General features: G+C 43.8%; 1 protein-coding gene and 1 pseudogene across 2 annotated transcripts in view; both read right to left on the reverse strand.

The window, feature by feature from the left end:
* Positions 1-998: 998 nt before the first annotated feature.
* LOC309840408 (U6 snRNA-associated Sm-like protein LSm3 pseudogene) lies at positions 999-5,392 on the reverse strand (annotated as a pseudogene). Its single transcript has 2 exons — positions 5,326-5,392; positions 999-1,299 (listed from the first exon to the last, which is right to left on the reverse strand). The product of its transcript is annotated as a U6 snRNA-associated Sm-like protein LSm3 pseudogene (transcript).
* OSBP (oxysterol binding protein) overlaps positions 3,663-20,612 on the reverse strand; it is a 34,332-nt gene continuing 17,382 nt past the window's right edge. The window contains exons 8-14 of the mRNA XM_082747602.1: positions 18,382-18,627; positions 17,986-18,106; positions 9,614-9,717; positions 8,032-8,127; positions 7,089-7,270; positions 6,124-6,344; positions 3,663-6,027 (exon numbers count right to left, since the gene is read on the reverse strand). Of these exons, the coding sequence (XP_082603728.1) occupies positions 5,885-6,027; positions 6,124-6,344; positions 7,089-7,270; positions 8,032-8,127; positions 9,614-9,717; positions 17,986-18,106; positions 18,382-18,627 (1,113 nt within the window). The 3' untranslated portion in view covers positions 3,663-5,884. The remainder of the gene's footprint in view (positions 6,028-6,123; positions 6,345-7,088; positions 7,271-8,031; positions 8,128-9,613; positions 9,718-17,985; positions 18,107-18,381; positions 18,628-20,612) is intronic.

A 20,612-nucleotide genomic window follows, 5' to 3' on the forward strand; every position in this document is an offset into this window, starting at 1 on the left:
TTTTGTAACCCCATCTTGGCGTTTTTTAAACTTTCAAATATATAGACACTGTCAAAAAGTGGAATTGGCTGCGACCTTTCCCAAACTCTAAGAAGCAAGCTGTGGTTTAATCATATCCCCTTAAAGCTGATTTTATCCCACCTCCTCCTGTTTCATAATTTTGCTTCTCCTGATGCTCTCCACCTATAATCAGAAGTGCTGTTCATTCCCGTTCAGTGTTTCTGGAATCCTTCCACTTCTCTTCATTCTTACATCTTCCCCAACCTCTTCATTATCTTCCTACCCGTAAGTTTACACTGGAACCCATCACCCTGCTTAAAAATCCTTCAGGGTCTCCCCAGTTGAGAGCAAAATCCGAGACGACTACTACTACTACTACTACTACTACTACTACTACTACTACTACTTCTTCTTCTTCTTCTTCTTCTTCTTCTTCTTCTTCTTCTTCTTCTTCTTCTTTTTGGTCAAAGAAGAAACATCAAATTTAATTTAAAGGAAAAAATATCAGAAATTGTCTGAAAAAACAACAGAACAAATCAATTCCTGAAAAAAAGAATTCTGCATCTTGGTGATCACATTTATTGAAAGTGTTGGAAAAAACTAAAATGCCCTTTAGCTTAAGAATTTTTGAGTTATCTGGAATGCCTGGGTGGCTCTGTCAGTGTAGTGTCTGCCTTCAGCTCTGGTCATGATCCTAGGGTCCAGGGATTGAGTCCTACTGGATCCTACTCAGCAGGGAGCTGCTTCTCCCTCTGCCTGCTGCTCCCCATTCTTGCTCTCTCTCTCTCTCTCTCTCTCTCTCTGACAAATGAATAAATTTCAAAAGGGGGGGGGATTTTTTAGTTATCTGCAAATCAACTCATTTCAGGAGTGGAAGAATCCTTGGCCATTTCTTAATACCACAATTTTACACAGATCTCTTTTTTTAATGTCTTCTACATTTAAAGAGGCAATCCTACTAAATCTCCTATATTCCATACACAATAAATTCTTTTGTTTCAGCCAACTTTCAGTGGAGGGGCAACTAGTACAACACCATTTCCCCAGACAAAAAGCATCAGCATATTCCATTTTGTTAATTTATATATCTCTTTGTATGTTTCCTTATCAATTCTATAGTAGTCACAGTTTCTTCCATATCTCTCAATATCATATTTAAATGCTGATGATAAGCATGTAATCTGCCTTGAAGTTCTCTGTCATTTCTCACTTTCACTTTAAATTCGCTCATTGGGGCTGAGCCTGATGACATCCAGGGACTCTACTACGGTGTTGGTTTTTGTTGCTGGTCGATCTCATCTGCCACGTTTCAAAACCCCAAACTTCTCTCTTTATATGGTATACAGACTTCCAGAACTTGGGTCCTTCCTCTCTCCAGCACCGTTATCATTGCTTCCTCCTGGACTCTGAACTCTAGCCATTCATGCAGCCGTCCAAACTCAGGATGCTTTCCTAGACTTTGCTCTTCTTCATCTTTGTTCATGCTGCTTTCTATCCACTGCCCTTCCCTAACCCCTATTAAGCCTGCAACTTCCAAAGCGAATACATTCTCCTAGTTCCAGATGCCTTCTTGGACACGCCTCTATCCTGTCCCACTCGTACTCCCAATAATAGGCTGGTGACCCCCTCCAGTGCTTTTACACCATTTATCAAACCAGACTGTAACTGCCTGTTTATCAGAGCTCTTTCTTGTCATTTGTAACCCTAATGTATGTTACATAACAGACTGGAGTCAATGTTGAAGGAGAGAGAAAGGAGAGAGAGACAGAGGGAAGAAAAGAGAGAGAAAGAAAGCCCTATCTCAGGCCCAACTGATTCTTTACTAACTTTTAAGATCACCTGGTTAAATTCAAATATGATCTCTGCAAAGCTATTTATAGAGGATTCGAGCTTTCTAGTTCTTGACTTTAAACACAACTCCTGAGGCCACCCTGCTTCCTTCCCCTGAGGGGTAGGCGGAAGGAAGGCCTGAGGAGACTATATTAACATTATTGTCTGAACTTGGAAGGAAAAGCTGTGAGAGGCTTGAAGTGCTTCCCACAGGGCAGGACAGATCACGGGGCAAAAGCTTTGTAACTTTTAGAAGCAAGCTCTACATTTTGATGACGGTCTTAGAGTTTCACAGGCTATCTACTTTATAGCGAATAACTTCCAAAGATTTCTACATCTCCTTTTGGGGTTGGTTTTCACTTATCTTGCCAAAAGTAGAATAGGCCTTGAAATTTAAAGGTTTGCCATTTTTGTGGGACTTCAGAGGTCCCTGACTAGTGTTATAATTTTGCTGGGTCCTCATTTTGAATCATGAGTGAGTGTGGTAGGCCTTTGGGGATCCACATCACAACCCATCAGGTCATAGCAGCCCATGGAAGGACTAAAGAAGGGATTGTTAAACTGTCTCAGGTACATTTGACTGCCCCTATTGGAGGAAGTTATAAGGCACAGGGCTATTCAAGGTAGCCAGATATAACTGTCAGAAACAGCAGGTGCCTACTGCAATGATATTTAGCTTGCTAGAAAAAAAGCCCTTAAGGTCCTGAAACTTACCATCAAGCCCAGCAATGTGAATCAGGCAAATGACCTGAACGGATGCGTGGCCTTCCCAAGAACCGGGCTAGGAAAATCACCTCTGGCAACATAGCTAATTTTGTGGACACGATAGCCTGCGAAATAAAGGCATCTGGAGGCTGGACTTCAAGGATGCTCCTTTCTTCAGGCATACCTCCAAAGTGGCGCTACCCACATCATTAAGCCTCTGGAAACAGCAGTGTGCATTACTGCATGATGTGAGGAGGGAATGACTTCACTGTCAGCTGCCTTCCAACCCAGCTTCTCCTAGAACACGAGGTAGGAGGGGTCACAGACTTGGGGGGTCAAACAAACCCAGCTTTGAATTCCAACACCGTGACTAACCAATCAGCTGTGTAACCTTAGTGAATTTATTTAAATTAGGCGTTCCCCGCCACCTCCCCCCCCCCCCCCCCCCCCCCGTGCCTTCTCTACCTCACATGACGATTCTAACACTTAGCTCTTAAAATTGTTCAAGTGTGAGCTGGACAATGTTCAGAATTCCTAACAGCACGCTGGATGCAGAAGCAGATGCTCAGCCACAGGGCAGGACCTGTGTGCTGCCTCTCTGGGCCCCTTTGATTCCTTTGCGCACCCTGACCCTCTCCCTGAACTTTATAGAGAAAAACTGACCAACCATCTTCCCAGTCCTTAATTCTCTCCCAAGGCCTTCAAATCAGTACTCAATTGCTTGTTTCAAAGTACAGAATTTGAATCCCTACATGGAACAGTAAGAATCTGAAAATCTTAACGGGCAAAAATGAAATTCAAGACAACTTTTGTTTTTTGAAGTGAAATAGGTCCAACATCAAAAACACTAGAAATCATTTCCCTATACCAAGGGTGGGGGGCACTGATGGTTACATTCCATTAAAGTGGAAAGGGCTGTTAAAACTACTCTTCTGTCCACAGGCCCTTGAGAATGTTGTCAGACAGTTAAGACATCTGGAAACCCGAGCCCCATTTTTCTTTCAACCGCTCACAAAGATCCGCTGCCTGATTCCCAAGAACAAACTGGCGCCTGGCCGGTTCTCCAGCCGCTCCCCACCCCACCAACTTGTTATCTAGTAGGAGTCAAGTGAATCAGACAAACGATATGACTTTTTAAAAATTATTTAATTTAGTAGTTTTCTTGGAAAAAAACACAATAAGGCAAAAAAAATGAAAATATATATAGTTTTGTCTTGATGTGACTTCATTTCACCTGAAGGACTCAGAGCTTCTCCATTAGCAGGAATCGGGACTGGGGATCAGGCTGGGAAATGTAGTGCAGATGGTGGAAGAAGAAAGGTGGGGGATAACGCAGAGACGTTCAGTTGGTTGAGGAATTCCTGCTCTGGCTAAAACCCCCCGAAAGGTCACGGCCTTAGCGGGCCTCCTTGAAAGAAGCCCCAGCACAATCCCGCGCTTAGCTTGGGAGTTGGGGTCTTGGGAGGAAACTCCGCAGTGGTTGCCCGTCTCTCAAGTGCCTCACAGCTAGGAAGGGAGGAATGGCGAGGAAGGAATAGAAGTACTAATTTACCCAGTATAAATCCAATTTCCATGCAGGGATGGCTTCCTCTGGAATGGTATTTCCCCCAGGACCCACACTGGCTGAGGCTCAGCAGTTAAGGAACAGAAACGAAATACACGAACAGAAAGCATACAAGGAAGGCACCTCAATTTGTGATCCTCAACCAAGGGTGGGCTGCACAGGGGCGGATTCCTGAACAAGACAATTGAAACAAATACAGAACACAAAATGAAGGAAGCCAGGGCCCCACAGGAGTAGTTCTCTTACCCACCCCAAGTGACAGCACTTTCAGCCCCACGTCCTAGGAAGAAGTGTCTTTTGGGAATCAGCTGTGTGTGGTGGGATTTGGGCAGAGGCAGAATTAAACTGGAAACTACCGTCCTGACTCTCTACCCATGCTCTTCCTAAAAAAAGAAAGGAAAAAGGCAGGAAAGAGTTGGGATTTCATTTTCAAGACTCAGGTCATTAGGAGAGCAGAACTTAGACAGCAGTGGGCACTCCGTGATACAGACCCGGGATCGAGTCCCTGCTCAGTAACTGCCAGAGGTGATCTTGCTTAGGGTCTGAGTCTGTCTGCCCCTAAAAGAGGGAAACAGAGGAGGCTCCATTCCACATCAGTGTGTCCAAGAGAGAGTCCCAGGGAGATAAAGGATATCAAAAAACAAGATTCTTAATGGGAAGAAGGAAAATCAAACAAAAAAATTAGATCTTTCTCTACATATATATAATATACAGATATTTAACACATTATTCGAGAGGTGGCTCCAGTCCATGGGGCTTGAGAGATGGTGAAAACTTTTGTTTCCAATTAACTCGTTCTCTCAAATTCGGAATCATACCAGAGTGGGATAGGTAATGCTCTGCTCCACCCTGGGGCACAGACCCAAACTGGTATTGCGCTGAGAGAGAGAGAGGAGGGAAGAGAGAGGGAGGGAGGCCGGGAGGGAGGGAAGAGCAAGAAAGGTAATGAAGAGCGGGGGTGAGGAGGAACTGGGAAAGCAAAGTGGCTAGCGGTCTTTTCTACCCTGCCTTGTGTTCTCACAAGTTCCCTGTGTGAGCAAGTCCATAAATTCCCTTGTGAGGATAACACAACCCTCCTACCAACCCCCAAAGTGGCCTCCGGTTGCTGTCAAAGATAGAGGACAGCAGAAGGGTAGGTTACACAAATGAAGATAGAAACTTCCAAGAAATGTCAGTCTGAGTGTTCCAATCTTACAAGACAAGTCCCCCTGCAATTGTTCTGATACTGCAGTTGTATCGGGGCAGACGCCCCATGAGACTGACCCCGTGCGGGACCCCATCTCGAGACGCCATGCCTAAGCTCCACCGCGGTCATTCACGATGCCTCCATTGGTTAAGTCTTACGTGCTCCTTTCAAGGAGCTTCTAAATTCAGCTCTCGCTCTGAACAGCACCAAAATGCCCCCGAATCATCACCTCACGCAGACCTTGGCTGAGCAGGATGCTACAGGGGAGGGTGAATGACGTCATCCTAAAGTGGGGGCAGAGGGAGGAGGACGAGCCAGGAACACCTGACTGCAGAAGTGGAGCAGCGCCCCCCTCCGGCCACTAAGCCTCCCCCTCCCACACACAGGTACCTAGTAAGTCGATTTCAGTTTCAATCAGCTAAGGCAACCAGCCAATCACCACCACTGGTGTCTGCTTCTGGTGATTGATTTGGACAAAATGATTGGTTAAGACAGACAAACTGGAGGAAGGCGATCGGTCAGAGTCCCAAACGCCAGCTTTCCCGCACATCCTCTGTCCTCTTCTCCTTTGGATCCTCCACCTTCTCGTTGCTGCCACTTCAGAAAATGTCCGGGCATGAGGTCCAGTCCTGTTTTTCCTTACACTCCCAGTATCCTCCCCTATAAATATGGGTTAGCTCCTTGGTAACAGGGTCCTTCTTCCGCTCAAACCACAGCGCCTTATAGGGATCATAGGGTGTGCCTAAAAGGGAAAGCAGGTAAAGAAAAACAGATTGAGAGCCAGAAACACACCAAATGATTCTCTACCCATCAAGAGAGTGGAAGATGGATTCGTTACCATCCTCTGTGGCTTTCATAGCTTCTGCTTCTCTCTTCTTTCTGGAAAGTCTTTGCTTTTCCTCCAGGCGCTGCTTCTCAGCATTGGCTTCATCCCAGCGCCCATTTTCCATCAGTCTCTGGTCAGGCCGCAATCGGCTGTCTGTGGGGGCGGTGCCGCTTTCCCAGGCGTTGAGCGTCAGAGCAAGCTCTGAGAAGTAGTACATGTTTTCCGCATTCTTCCTACAAATCAAGGATGAGAAAGATGGGTGACGCCAGAGCCCAGGCCCTTATTAAGGAGCAACAACCAAGCACCCTGCCAAAAGATGGCCTCCTCAAAGCTCTTCTACAGATGGACTCTAGGACGGTGGCAGGTTCCCCTCATGCAGCAGAGAACCAGACTGGACCATCCCCATCCCCTCCCTGGGCATCACTCACTACAGGAGTTTACTGGGCTTGTGCTGTGCTCAGCGGACATTAGGAAGAAATGCCTTAGGAAAAATGAAACCTTCTACCGAATGAAAATTCCTTATTCTTATTTCCTTTGCTTTCTTTGTAACCTCCTTCTGGGATAATCTTGGCTCTTACTCTAGACTGAACATAGGAAATGACAGGAGACAAATGGCCTCCATCTTTATTCCAAATTCCAGAATATGACCTCAGGAACCTTTATATTGCCACTGGGTCTCGGGCTAAGTTGTTAACAGGTGGTAGGCATCTTTCTCCTCTAGCTGCTTCTGAGTCACTTTGCTCTAAATTATGAATATTTTTTGGCAGATGTGACTTGGTTAGTTTCAATTTTCTTGACAAAGCCCATGACAACCCAAATCATATGGTGACGGCCTTCTGGTAATCTCTCCAAAGGTTCTTATTTCCCTGGCTTGATCCCTCACATAATTAAGTGGAAAGGCCGGCAGAAATGCTATCAGTACTGCTCCAAGGTGGAGGTCAAAGTATTACCTGGACAGCATGCATACTGATACTCACGGTAAAGGGTTCCTTTTCCATAGCATGACCCTGCTTTCTTCTGCCTCATGGCCTCTCTGCCGAGCATCACCCCCATTTTCCCCAACGACTGGTTGTACTTTGAAACAATCCATTTTCTCGTCCCATGTCCCCAGAAGGGCAAAGTGAACTTTTCCTGATGGATCCGTCACTTCCCCTGTTACCTACAAGGATGGAAAGTAGGGCTTTGGAGTACGGCATTCACTGTGGGTTAGCTTACCTGACTATTCTGGAAACAAAGGTCCTATGGTCAATATTGGTTCAATTCTGCTACAACAAACACCATGGAACACCAAAATTGTTTTGGTAAACTTTTTTGAGCTGCTTAAAATAAATGAGCCATGAGTTGTGGTTTCATCATTTTGTTGTATAGGGATTTTCGTTGCAATGATATATGCAGGAAAAGGATCTGAATGGTACTCAGAATTATGGTATTTTCTTCTTTCTATGGTTTTCTCTTCTCTCTGGTATTTTCTTCTTTCTTCAGAGACAGCCACAAACAGATTTAACTCCCCAGCTCTTCTTTACTCTCCATCAAACTCATGGCGCAATTGCGCTATGGTGTTGACACAGGACTCGCGCTTAGACCTCACAGCAGTCGAACTGCCCATCCTTCTTCCTGAAATCCTTCTATTGGTCTATTGGTGTTTCCCATTTTCAATCTCTCCTTGCTCTTGACTTTTACTTTCTTATTTAATGTCTTTACCAGAAAAGACAATGATTTGGTTTGGTAATGCAATCTAGTCCCCCTTCCTGCTGACTTTCTCCTTTAATGTCGCCTTTTTTTTTAAATCACCACATACATATTTAGGAGATACATATGTTTAGACTATCTCCTGATCCATCATCTATACCAGCCCCCAAAGAGTAGGCTTTCTAAGAGACACACACTAAAGAAAAACATTTAAACTCCAACTTCTCTTACCTTTCTTGCTACATCGCGAGAGAAGTAGCTATAAGGAACAAATTTAAGATTGCACTTGTCTCCCGTCTTGTGATTCACAATATCAATTTCACCAGACTATAAAATAAAAAGCATCATGGATTGATTTTATTAAGACCGGAGGACTTGAATATCTGCCAGACCCCACGCCTTATAATTCTTCACTTTTCCATCGTATACTTTCAGACTCCCTTGGTTAAGGATTCCAGTCTCAGCCGACCCCAACAAGCTGTGAAATCCCTTCGGAACCTTGGTATTCCAGATTGGGATCAAGATCAAATGGCCTTCTGGTTTTCTGTCAATCATGTGTCCCATGTTAGGTGACAAGATTTGCCTTTCAGCACATATACTGATATTCACATAATAATGTACCTTTCCCAACCAAGCCCCCACTCATACCCTTCATGAACTCTGTGGTTAAGTCAAAGTACTCTACTCACAATTACAAGGTTACATATAACAGGGCTTTCTACACTTTATTTTCTCCTCTATCTTCTAAATCCCAAACCACTTTAAGACTCAGCTTGGGGCGCCTGGGTGGCTCAATCAGTTAACTAACTCTTGGGTTTCAGCTTAGGTCATGATCTCAGAGCTGTGAGATCAAATCCCTGCATTGGGCTCGGTGCTTAGTGTGGAATCTGCTTGAGATTCTCTCTACCCCCTTCTCTCTCTCTGCCCCTCCCCCTTGCTTGCCCCCACCTCTCTAAAATAAATAAATAAAATCTAAAACGAAACAATACAACAGCAACAACAAAACCTCAGTTTAATTCCCACATCTACCATGTAGGCTTTCCTGACTGCCAGAGAGTATTCCCTTTCTTTTCTGAATTTATTACAACCATCATCTTAAGAGCAAACTGACAATTATTTAGATGTTATCTTAGTACAGCTCTTTTTTTTTTCTTTTTTAAAAGATTTTATTTATTTATTTGACAGAGAAAGAGAGATCACAAGTAGGCAGAGAAGCAGGCGGAAAGAGAGGAGGAAGCAGCTCCTGGCGGAGCAGAGAGCCCGATGCGGGGCTCAATCCCAGGACCCTGGGATCATGACCCAAGCCTAAGGCAGAGGGTTTAACCCACTGAGCCACCCAGGTGACCCCTTAGTACAGCTCTTAACACTAGCATATTTTGTTAACACTTTTCAATTTATACCTATTTGTCATGTTGTCACCAATGATACAATAACTCTTTGAAGGACAATGTCTTATCTGGCTTTGTATCCCTAAGAACTAGCCCTCTGCCTAGCAGTCATGTCTGATAAATAATGAAAGGATGAAGAGTAAGAGTCGTGTTTATTATTTTGTTAAACTTTCATAGTAGCTAACATAGTCCTGGTAGAGTAGTTATAGAATGAATGTTACAAATTGGTCATTCATAAGAAATAATCTGTGGTATAGAAACTTGGGAGGTCAGGGTAGGGCTTCTGGCTGAGAGCAATTCCTTAGGAGAAATGTATAAATCAGTAACAACAGTGTGGGGCCAGTTCACATGTCCTTGATACTGCACAGATGTACCTATGAACGTATTCTCCTGAACTTCAGAACACTTTGGGCACCTCTGCTTACCTGATCTATCCACAACTTGCCCACAATAATGTTGTGCACCGTTGTGGTAACCTTCTTCCAAGTGTAGTGGTGCCCAGTTGCATGGAAAATACAGTGGATGCTACCTGGAAACAGAGAGAGGTACTCAAATTAAGACAAGTATTAGAATAATACCACCATATTCACTACAAGTAACAATGGATTGATTTTCTTCTATTAACAGTTCTTACTTTTAAAAGGAAAATAATAAACCAAAAGGGCTTTATAATCTTCTTAAATGTTAGAAGCACTGATTGAATTTTTTCACTTCATTTTTAAATTTATGAATGAACTATAACTAAATGATGACCAACACTGACAACTAATAGCGCGTAGCTAGGAAGCAATATTCTGGAATTGTATAAATAGAAATGAAAGCAAAAGCTCCAATCTTTTCACCAACTGTGCCTGCCACACAAGTTGCAAAATGTACAAGAACAGGTCAAATCTGCCCCAACATGAAGAAATAAAAGTGAACCGCAGAAAGGAGCACACATGGGTAGTCAAGCCCGGGGGCCAGGCCTTCTTGTTAGTAACTAGCTGTGGGACCTGAAGTAAACCACTTTCCTAAGGGCCTTAACAGTAATGGAGTAGTGGATAGAGCAGGGGCTTTGGAATCAGGCAGAAATGGACTGAATCCCAGATCCAGCACTCATTAGAGGTGTGACCCTGGGCTATATAATGAAGAATTTGCCTGACTTTGAAAATGGTTCCTGGGAGGGAACCTCTAAACCCCTAGACCTTCCCAAGGGATAGTAGTATCCTTATTATTCATGGCGCCTTAAGAGTTTATGTCAGTGAAGTAACACGGTGGGCCTCTGGATAGCTTATGCTCAGGATGAGTCAGGCCAGAAAAATCAACTATGTGTTAGAGACTTGGGGCCTTGAATCACTTGCTATCAGATGGACTTCCCTTCCCTTCCCTACCATTCCCAGAATGGTATTCCCTTCCCTCCAGGGAGGGAAGGAGGCCTGGGTATTGAGTGTAGTCATGGGGCCAATAGTTCAATCGTGCCCACCTAATGAAACCCTAGTAAAATATCTGGACAGTGGAGCTTGTTGTGGCTTCCTGGTTTGTGAACACATCAATGCGCCAGGAGGATTATGGGCCCTGATTCCATGAGCGAAGGCACGGAAGCTCTAAGTTCAGGACACTTGCAGACCTTGCCCTATGTGTCTCTCCATTTGGCCAGTCCTGATTTGTCCCCTTTATAATGAAACTATGATAGTGAGGATAGTTCTCTCCTGGGTTCTATGAGTCATCCTAGCAAATTCCCGAAAGTAAAGCCAGTTGGTCAGAAGTACAGAGGGCCTGGGGACCCCCAAACTTGTGGCTGGCCCCTGAGGTGAGGACAGTCTTGCTGGAGCCTGTGCCCTTGACTTACGGGGTCTGCATGAATCTGAGCGGTTAGCAAAGAACTGCATTAGAGTAATATATCCTTCATGATTTGTAATTTTCCTTGGCCTCAGCTTCGTCATCTGTAGACTTGGAATAAGCACAACTTGTTGTACAGTAAATACTGTTTATTTGCCCAGTAAAATGCCTGAAACATAACAGGCACTCAGGAGATACAATCTTCTCTTGTCCCTCTGAGTTCATTTCACATACCAAACGAAAAAAATGAGGTGCACAGAAGTGACTAGAGATCCAAAATAATTAAGAACTTATACATATATACAAGAACTATACATATAGGTATATCTTTTTAAAAATATTTTATTTATTTGAGAGAGAGAGCGAGAGTGTGTGCACACATGTGTACAAGTGGAGGTGTGGGGGCAGAGGGAGAGTGAAACTCAAGCAGACTCCTCACTGAGCGTGAAGCCCGACACGGGGCTCGATCCCAGGAACCTGAGATCATTACCTGAGTCAAAATCAAGAGTCAGATGCGTAACCAACAGAGCCACCCGGGTGCCCCTATGTGTATATCTTTATATACATATTGACTAATACAGTTACAGGACCAGTGTTAAGTCTAAGCTCCCTCTGTAACCACTGATGCACAGAAGACTAATTATGTGTCTTTCTGTCTTTCTCGTATAAGAGATTAAAACAGCCCCGATGGCTGTAGCAGCAGTGATGACAATGACACCATGGGCAACGGCAGCTGTCCTGCTGCCAGCATCTCCTGTGTCCCAGGCACTGGGCTATGCTCTCCTCAAATATTAGCTCATTTAGTCTTCACAACCACCTTTCAAATATCTGTACCACCTAAACATATGCTCAGTTCCTGCTCAGTACCTCTTCCACCTGTCTAAAACCACCATCAGGGACCCTGGCTGGCTTAGTTGTTAAGCGTTTGCCTTTGGCTCAGGTCAATCTAGTCCCATGTTGGACTCCCTGCTAGATGGGGAGCCTGCTTCTTCCTCTGCCTGCTGCTCCCCCTGCTTGTGCTTGCTTGCTCATTCTCTCTCTCTACAAATAGATAAATTTAAAAAGCATAAAATAATAAAGCCACCATCATCTCTTGCCTGAAGCTAACAACTCTGTTTTGGTCCCAGCTTCTACCATAGTCAGCTTTGAGTCTCTGGTTAAAGCGATCCATTTCAAACATGTCAAGTCAACGTACCACACTGTATAAAATCTCTCCATTTCTTCCCACTGCAATGAAAACAAAACTCAACTCCTTTCCCTGATGTACAAAATCCTTACAAGATCTGGCCCCTGCCAACTGCTCGGATCGCTCTGGGAAGCTGCTGTGACCTTTGTGCTTCTCGGGTGTGCTGTGCTTGCCCCCCTCTCAAGGGCCTTTATCTTAAAGGGGTTCTCTCTGCTGGGACACACTTCTCCAGATCTTCTTCTGGTTGGCTTCTTTTTATTAGATAGGTCTCTGCTCAAATATAACCTCTTCAGAGAGAACTTCCTTGGTGACCTTGTCCAAGGAACCACAAACACACTCCACTCCTTTCTCTGCCCCTCACCCCCATCTCTCCTTGCTCTATTTCTTCATAGAATCACTACCATATAAAATTAAAATAAGTATTGACAATAATTATAAGTTCGGTGTTTACTTTTTTGTCTGCTTAAGAAAAGAATGCAAGCTAGGGTATCTAGGTGGCTCAGTTGGTTAAGCAACGGGCTCTTGATTTTGGCTCAGGTGTTGGGATTGGGCCCCACATTGGGCTCTGTGCTAGGTATGGAGTCTGCTTGAAATTCTCTCTCCCCTGCTTCTATCTTTCCCCACCTCCCACTCACCACACTCTCTTTCTCTCTTAAAAAAAAAAAAAAAAGGAGAGAGAGAAAAGAAAAGGAAAGAAATGAATGCAACCTAAGTGAGGGCAAAGTGGCTTTTGCCCACCATTACATACCCACAGCACCGAGAACAGCTTCCAGCGTACAGTGGGCACGCAAATACCTGCTGACACCTCAGTTATGGGCACTGTTATCCCCCATATTTGTTTCTATTGCTGCTGGGACCAACTGCCACAAACGTTACGGCTTACAACAACACGGTTGTTAAGACTGTTACATGGCTGGAAGTCAGAAATCTAAAATCAAGGCATCAGAAGGCTGTGTTCCCTCCAAAGGCCCTACAGGAGATTCATTCCTTGCCTTTTCCAGCTACCAGAGGCCACCTGCATTCTCTGGCCTGTGGTCTCTTCCCAGTGTCACTCTGGACTCTGTCATCACTCCCTCTGATTCTCCAGCCTCCCTCTCAGAAAAACCTCTGTGATTGTACTGAGCCTATAGAAATACTCCAGAATTACCTCCCCATCTCAAGATCTTTAATTTAACCACACCTACAAAGTTCCTTTCACCATGAGAAGTGAGATATTCACAAGTTCCAGGGATTATGATGTGGACATTATTTTGGGAGGAGGGGGGCATTATTTAGCCTACCACATCCCCCTTTTATCAACAAAGGCTCTGAGCTCAGAGAGGTAATTTTCCCCAAGGTCACACAGCTAGTAAGGGCCAGAGCTGAAGTTCAAAATAAGTTCAGAATATCTGTACTCCCCAATACCATAACCTTATGTCCCACCCTGCTGATGCACCTGTTTTTCTGTAAAGTATCCTTTCCAGCTCCCAGGGATAGTGGAAAAACAAAGAAAGCCCAATGACTGCCTTCCTTTATATAATATTTGTGTCTCGGAGACTTGACAGTGAGATAAAGATCTAAAAATTGAAGTGCTTAAAATATATGAAAAGGAAGATAGGCACTTCAGAATGCTCACAGAAGGACTTTATATATCTGTTCCTCCATAAAATGAGTTACGAACACTAGGCAAAAACTAACCAAATCAACTTTTTCAGAATTCCAGTAAGAAAAATGAGCTTTGTGGCATTTTAACTTGCCCTATTTCCATCCTCCTCTCCCCAGCTTGGCAGTAGCCTTGAAAACCTGCAGCCTCACAGTCACGGTAGAGATAAAACCCGCAAGCAGCCTAGCAACCACTGGAGAAACAGATGGTTTGAAGCTCCCTAGAAGTTCAATCTCCAAGGAACGGTCACTGCCTGACCTGTCTGGTGGTTCCTGCGTGAGGGCTTCTCCTTATCTCACCTGACTCAGCACCTGCTCACCTCACGCGGCCTTTTCCCAGGCGTGACGATTAAATAAGAATTATTTAACACAGTAGCCGCCTGAGGTGGTATTCACATTGGAGCAGTTAAGGGGGCCCCAGGGTGTTTCAGTTGGTTGAGCGTCTGACTTATTGTTTTGGCTCAGGTCATGATCTCTGGTCGTGAGATCAAGCCCTGCACTGGGCTCCGCGCTGAGCATGGAGCCTGCTGGGGATCCTCTCTTCCCCTTTCCCTCTGTCCCTTCCCTGGTTGCTCTCTCTAAAACAAAACAAAACAAACATACAACCAACAAAAAAAAAACCCACAATTGGAGCAGTTAATAAATAAATAATGGCCCCAAATTCCAAATCGATGAAAAACATCAATCTACATAATCACTGAACTCCAACAGGACAAACTCAAAGAGCGCCACGCCAGAACCCATCATAATCAAACTACTGAAAGACAAAGCAAGAATCTGGAAAACACTAAGACAGAAGTGATGCATCACATTTACACAATCCTCAATAAGATTATTAGAAACTTCAGAGGCCAGAAGGCAGCAGGAAGACATATCCAATAATGCTGAAGAAAAAAATTTATCAAACCAAGAATTCTACAGCCAGAAAAACTATCCTTCATATAAAAATAATTTAAGACATTCAGACAAACAAAAACTTAAAGAAGTCATAGCTAGCATATCTTCCCTTCAAGACATATACTAAAGGAAGTCTTTCAGGCTGAACTGAAAAGACACTGGATAGCAGGGGCGCCTGGGTGTCTCAGTGGGTTAAGCCTCTGCCTTTGGCTTGGGTCATGATCCCAGGGTTCTGGGATTGAACCCCACATTGGGCTCTCTGCTCTGAAGGGAGCCTACTTCCTCCTCTCTCTGCCTGCCTGTGATCTCTCTCTGTGAAATAGAGATTGAGCCCCACATTGGGCTCTCTGCTCTGAAGGGAGCCTACTTTCTCCTCTCTCTCTGCCTGCCTGTGATCTCTGTGAAATAAAATAAATAAAATCTTAAAAAAATATCTATCTATCTATATATATATAGATAGATAGATATAGATAGATACTGGACAGCAACTTAAATCTCCATTAAGAAGAGACCGGTAAGGGGCACCTGGGTGGCTTAGTTAAGTATCTGCCTTAGGCTTAGGTCATGATCCCCAGGTCCTAGGATTGAGCCCTGCATTGGGCTCCCTAGGCAAGGAGTCTGCTTCTCCCTCTGCCCCTCCCCCTCCCCATGCCCACTCTCTCTTTTTCTCTCTCAAATAAATAAATAAAATCTTTAAAAAAATGAAGAAGAGACCAAGAAAGGTAACGATAATTACAGTATTTTTAAAAAAATAACAGTATAGGGGCACCTGGGTGGCTCAGTGGGTTAAAGCCTCTGCCTTTGGCTTGGGTCATGATCCCAGGTCCTGGGATCAAGCCCCGCATCGTGCTCTCTGCTCAGCAGGGAGCCTGCTTCCTCCTCTCTCTCTGCCTGCTTCTCTGCTTACTTGTGATCTCTGTCTGTCAAATAAATAAATAAAATCTTTAAAAAAAAAAGTATAAATGTATTTTTTGCTTGCAACTTTTTTTCTGCTGTATGATTTAAAAGACACACCTATAAAGTAAGTCATAAAACTATGCTGATGGTATTATAATGTATAAAACATAATTTACATAAAAATAAAAACACAAAGGAGGAAAAAATACTGGATCTATATAGTTGCAAAGTTTTCGTGTCTATTGAAATTAAATTAGTATTAATCTGAACAAGATACTTAGATGTTAACTATACTATCCAGGATAACCACTACAAAAATACCTTTAAAAATATAGTAAAAGACAACAGGATTAAAATGGTAAACTAGAAAAATATCTAATTTAACACAAAAGAAGGAACTAGTAGAGGAAGACAGGAACAAAAAAAGAAGATATACAAAAAACAAAAACAAAAAACTCAAAAAACAAAAATGGCAGATATAAATCCTACCTAATCAGTAATTGATTATAAGTAATCACTCTAGTCAAAAAGTATAAACTGCAAGAATGAATAAAATATATAAGGAGACTTTTTCTTTTAGTAAAATGCCACTTGGGAGCAAAATTCAAGATTCATGGAGCCCCATAGGGTCAACAACACGGAGATCAACAGGATGACTGGTTGTTTCATTCATATTCCCTAATCGTGATTCTCCTTGGGTTAGAGAGCGCCAACGCTGTAAAATAACACCCATTTAAATGTGTCTTTTTAGGGCCCTGGCTGGCTCAGTTGGGGGAGCACGTAGCTCTTGATCTCTGGGTGTGAGGTTGAGCCCCACACTGGGTGTAGAGAAAATTATTTATTAAATTATTACTTAAAAATAAAAATCTTAAAACAAGTAAATAAATACTATGTATATAAATTTGACTCTTTTCTTTTAAAGATTTTTAAAGATTTATTTATTTGTCAGAGAGAGAACAAGCAGAGGGAGCTACCAAGGGAGAAAGAGAAGGAGGCTCCCCATTGAGGAGGGAGCTCTACACGGGCTCGAACCCAGGACCTGAGTGAAGGCAGATGCTTAATGACTGAGCTACCTAGGCACCCCTATTGCTACTTTTAAAATGTATACAACCTTTCTTAGAGTTAAAAATAACCCATCCCTTTGGAGATCCTCAGGGGGTCTCCAACTTCTCCATGGGTAAAAGTCATATTGCAATATGACCATTGACATCCTAGTTCTGTACATCAGGTTAGAACACCCCAAGCTTAACTACTCTTAACCAGATACTTCTGAAATTGTTAGCATCAAAGACAGTTAGCAATCTGAACCTTTTCTAAGGTCCTCAGTAAACATCAAGACCAAAACCACTCAGTGACCTTTTCATCTAAGAGTCTTTTGCCTATCAGCCACGAGGTGGTAGAGCTAACACTCCTGGTTCTTTTCTCCTTTTAGTATATTACAAACACTCCTGCACTTGTTTTCTAATTTTTATTTTCTAGACACTTTCTCATTTCTATACTTGCTACATTTTGTATTTCTGAGAGGAAAGGGGAATTTACTAAAGAAGAGGACTCTAACCCAGCACTAAGGCCACACCTCATGACAGACTAGAACCAGGAAATGGAAGGCCACCAGGAGCTCAGGCAATTACTGACCGCTCTGTCTCTAGGTAGCTACTCGGCTTCTCTCTGTCTGCTTTGTATCTTTTTCAGCATTCACTCTTCTGGACACGCACAGCCAAATGTGGCTGCTCCGGTTCAAGAGAACCTCGAGAATCACTACGACACTTTGTAACCTCATTTCGCCTCAAGTACAGACTCTCTAATACTGCATATTAGGACTCCTATTCCCAGGCCTGATCTTTTTGATGTTGGTGCACAATTAACTTGTAATCCAGTAAGATCTTTTAAATGAAGCTTCCTCTTACCTGGAGTTCAGCCATTACCTAAATGATACCTCACCTTCCCAGTGGCGGAAGACAGAGGGGAGAAAGGAGACAAAAAAAAAGGGGAAGGGACCGCCCAAGAAACCTAACCTTGCGGTCACAGGAGTTGTGATTTGTGGAGTGAAGCTGATTGCTAGAGTAGTGGGGGCAACAACACTGGTTAAGAGAAAGAGTTTTAAGCATGCCAGATTTTATATTCTAAAATGATACTTAAAGATTAGATATAACTAAGAAGCATTGATGACTGGACCGACCCTTAAAGAATCTCCTGCCTCCTCACTCATTTGACAGCTGAGAAGTGAAATGACCTGCCCAGAGCTGGCGAGTTAAGGTTCCGTACCCAAATCAGACCTCCAGTCTCCTGACTGTCAAAGCAGTGACCACTTCTTTCCAGCCAGAAAATCTTTCCTCCTTACACAGATGGCAGCCTTACCGAGGGGCATGATGGAGAGGTATTTGCCTCGGAACTTGCTGGTGATTTTGATTTCCTGACGCAGCGTCCAGCCATTTTTGGACTCGGCATGGTGTGCAGCAGCAGGGGGATGATGACTCACCTTGGAGAAATCAGTGGTTCAAATTAAGACAGGGAAGAGGAGAAGGAAAAGATTCTGCCTGTGAACTGGTGATAAACACCCAAAATGCACACTTGATATTTGTATACCCACAACAGTAGGTGAATACCAGGGCCTCCAGGGTTGAAGCCCTAAAGGAAAAGAAGCCAGTCTGGGATGAAAGGGACTGAATTTCTGCAAAAGTAGCACCTAGAGGTATCAACCAAAATGATCCCTTTCTTCAAAGCAAATGTGTCCCAGTCCTGAGGCCCCTTTACCTGCTCACAGAGGGATCGGTACCCATTCTCCTCTAATCGGTCCAGCTCGAAAGTCTCCCCAAGGAGTGGGTTGAATGGCTTGCTGGTACGGAAGACAGTAGTGGAGTAGGAGGACACGGTGAAAGCTGCAACATAACAGAGCTGTTCTAGAGAGTTCTCACATTTTGCAGCTCGGTCTAACAGCTCATGGTATTCCAGATCTTCAGTAAGGCGCTGAAGCATGGATAAGGGCTCATTAAAGTTCACCTGTCAGGAAAAGAACAGATTTAAAAACTTTGCCCACACATCTATAAGAGACAGTTGAATGTTTTTGCAGGTAGAGAGACATATCAGGTTGTTAAGATGATAAAGTAAATCACTGGGAAGAAAAGAGGCCTTTGCTCAGGAGACCGGCTCTAAGATCTAACCTACAAGCGATGCACCCTCCCTGGTCAACTGTCCATGTCAATGAGCGGTATAAATCAAGGTTTTCATTGACTTCACTGACTGCAAGCTCTTTGAGATGGGAACTGTGCCTCTTTGTTCATCCCTGCATATCCGAGAGCCATTGATGCCTCACCCACAGGAAACTATCATCAAATAGGTATAGAAAGAATGAATAAAAGAAGAAATGTATTTTAGCACAAGTATACCCAGAGATGAAGTGAGGTATTTAAAATTCTTGAGGAAGAAAAGAAAGGGTAGTGAATTTTAAGTACAGGCTTGTCCTGACTGGTGAAAAGAAAACATTACGAAAGTTTAGCTTCTTACTCCTGGATGAGACAATTGCTAATTTTTTTTTAAGATTTGGGCGGGGGGGGGGGTGTGAGACAGAGTGAGCAGGAGCGGGGGGAGGGGCAGAGGGAGAAGGAGAAGCCCACTCCCACTGAGCAAGGAGCCCGATGCAGGTCTTGATCCCAGGACCCCGGGAACATGACCTGAGCTAAACGCAGACACTTAACTAAGCCACCCAAGTACCCCTCAATTGCTAATTACTGATTCAGTTCTACATTAGGCCAGGATCTGGTTTCTTCTCTGAGGCTGGGCAGTTGTGTTCTGGACAGCAGTGCTCATGATCGGGGCTGACTGGGGGCTTCGAGTGTTTCTGCCTTTCAAGTTTCAGAGCCGACTTAGGGCTCTCAACCATAGGATGAAGCAAGTTTATGTGTGCTTCTGTAGGGGAGATGTTCATTCGTTCGTTTGTTCCCTTATGCATTCCACAAATATCTGTTGAGCCCCCATGTGTGCCAGATCCCACCCGGTAGAGAGAGAAGTAAACAAAAGAGACATTATCTCTCCATCTCCCATCTCTAACTGTTTGGGATTTAAGATGACTTTACTACTCAAAAAATTACTATAAAAACAGGTTAGCTTTCCAGGCTAGCCCACAAAGCTTACTTTAGCTTTACAATCCAGCAATCTCGCTGAACAAGCCTGCGTATCATTAGCCTGAGTTCTGAATCCAAAGAACAGAGGGAGGAGGAAAACAATTCCCTTTCTATGGATTGAGCCGGCCTAGAGCAATATTTCAGTTAAAACAAAAACACTTCTCTTTCCTGTGGTCCCACCTCTTTTTCTGCTTTTTTGTCCAACCTTCTACCCACCAACCTCTGAGCCACATAGTACCCCAATATTTACTGCCCTTCCAATGGTGAAGTGTCTTGTAATTTTTTACCACAACAAACTTTAAAAAGGAAAAAAATTTACCTGAGATGCCGTTACCCAAAGATACCCATCATATTGCCATGTTTATGTCTATGCATGTATACATTTAAAAAATGAAATACAGGCTACAGCCCGCTTTTTCTCTGAGAAATATACCCAGCATCTCTGTGAAAATTTCCCAGTGAACAAAGAGTCACTGGACCAACAACAGAAGACTTCCCTTTCGGGGGGGTGGGGCTGGGTGCCTCAGTTGGTTAAATGTCTGCCTTTGGCTCCAATCATAATCTCAGGGTCCCGGGATGGAGCCCTGCACTGGGCTTTCCACCCAGTGGGGAGTCTGTTTCTCCATCGTCTTCTCCCTCTCTCTCAAATAAATAATAAAATAAAATCTTAAAAAAAAAACAACCACTCCTCTTTTGGGCAGTAGTGATGAGGGAGCAGGAGGCTGGCTGAGGACAAAGCAAAAGCTGGCGCCTTGCACCTCCCCTTCATCCGCTCCCCTCCATAGGTGTAGCATTCCTCAGGCACCCCTGACTGCCATAAAATGATAAATAGTTAACTTGCTGAGATCGCAATCCTGCAAGACA

The sequence above is a fragment of the Mustela nivalis genome, assembly GCF_964662115.1.
Source record: "Mustela nivalis genome assembly, chromosome: 9".
Classification (NCBI taxonomy): Eukaryota; Metazoa; Chordata; class Mammalia; order Carnivora; family Mustelidae; genus Mustela; species Mustela nivalis.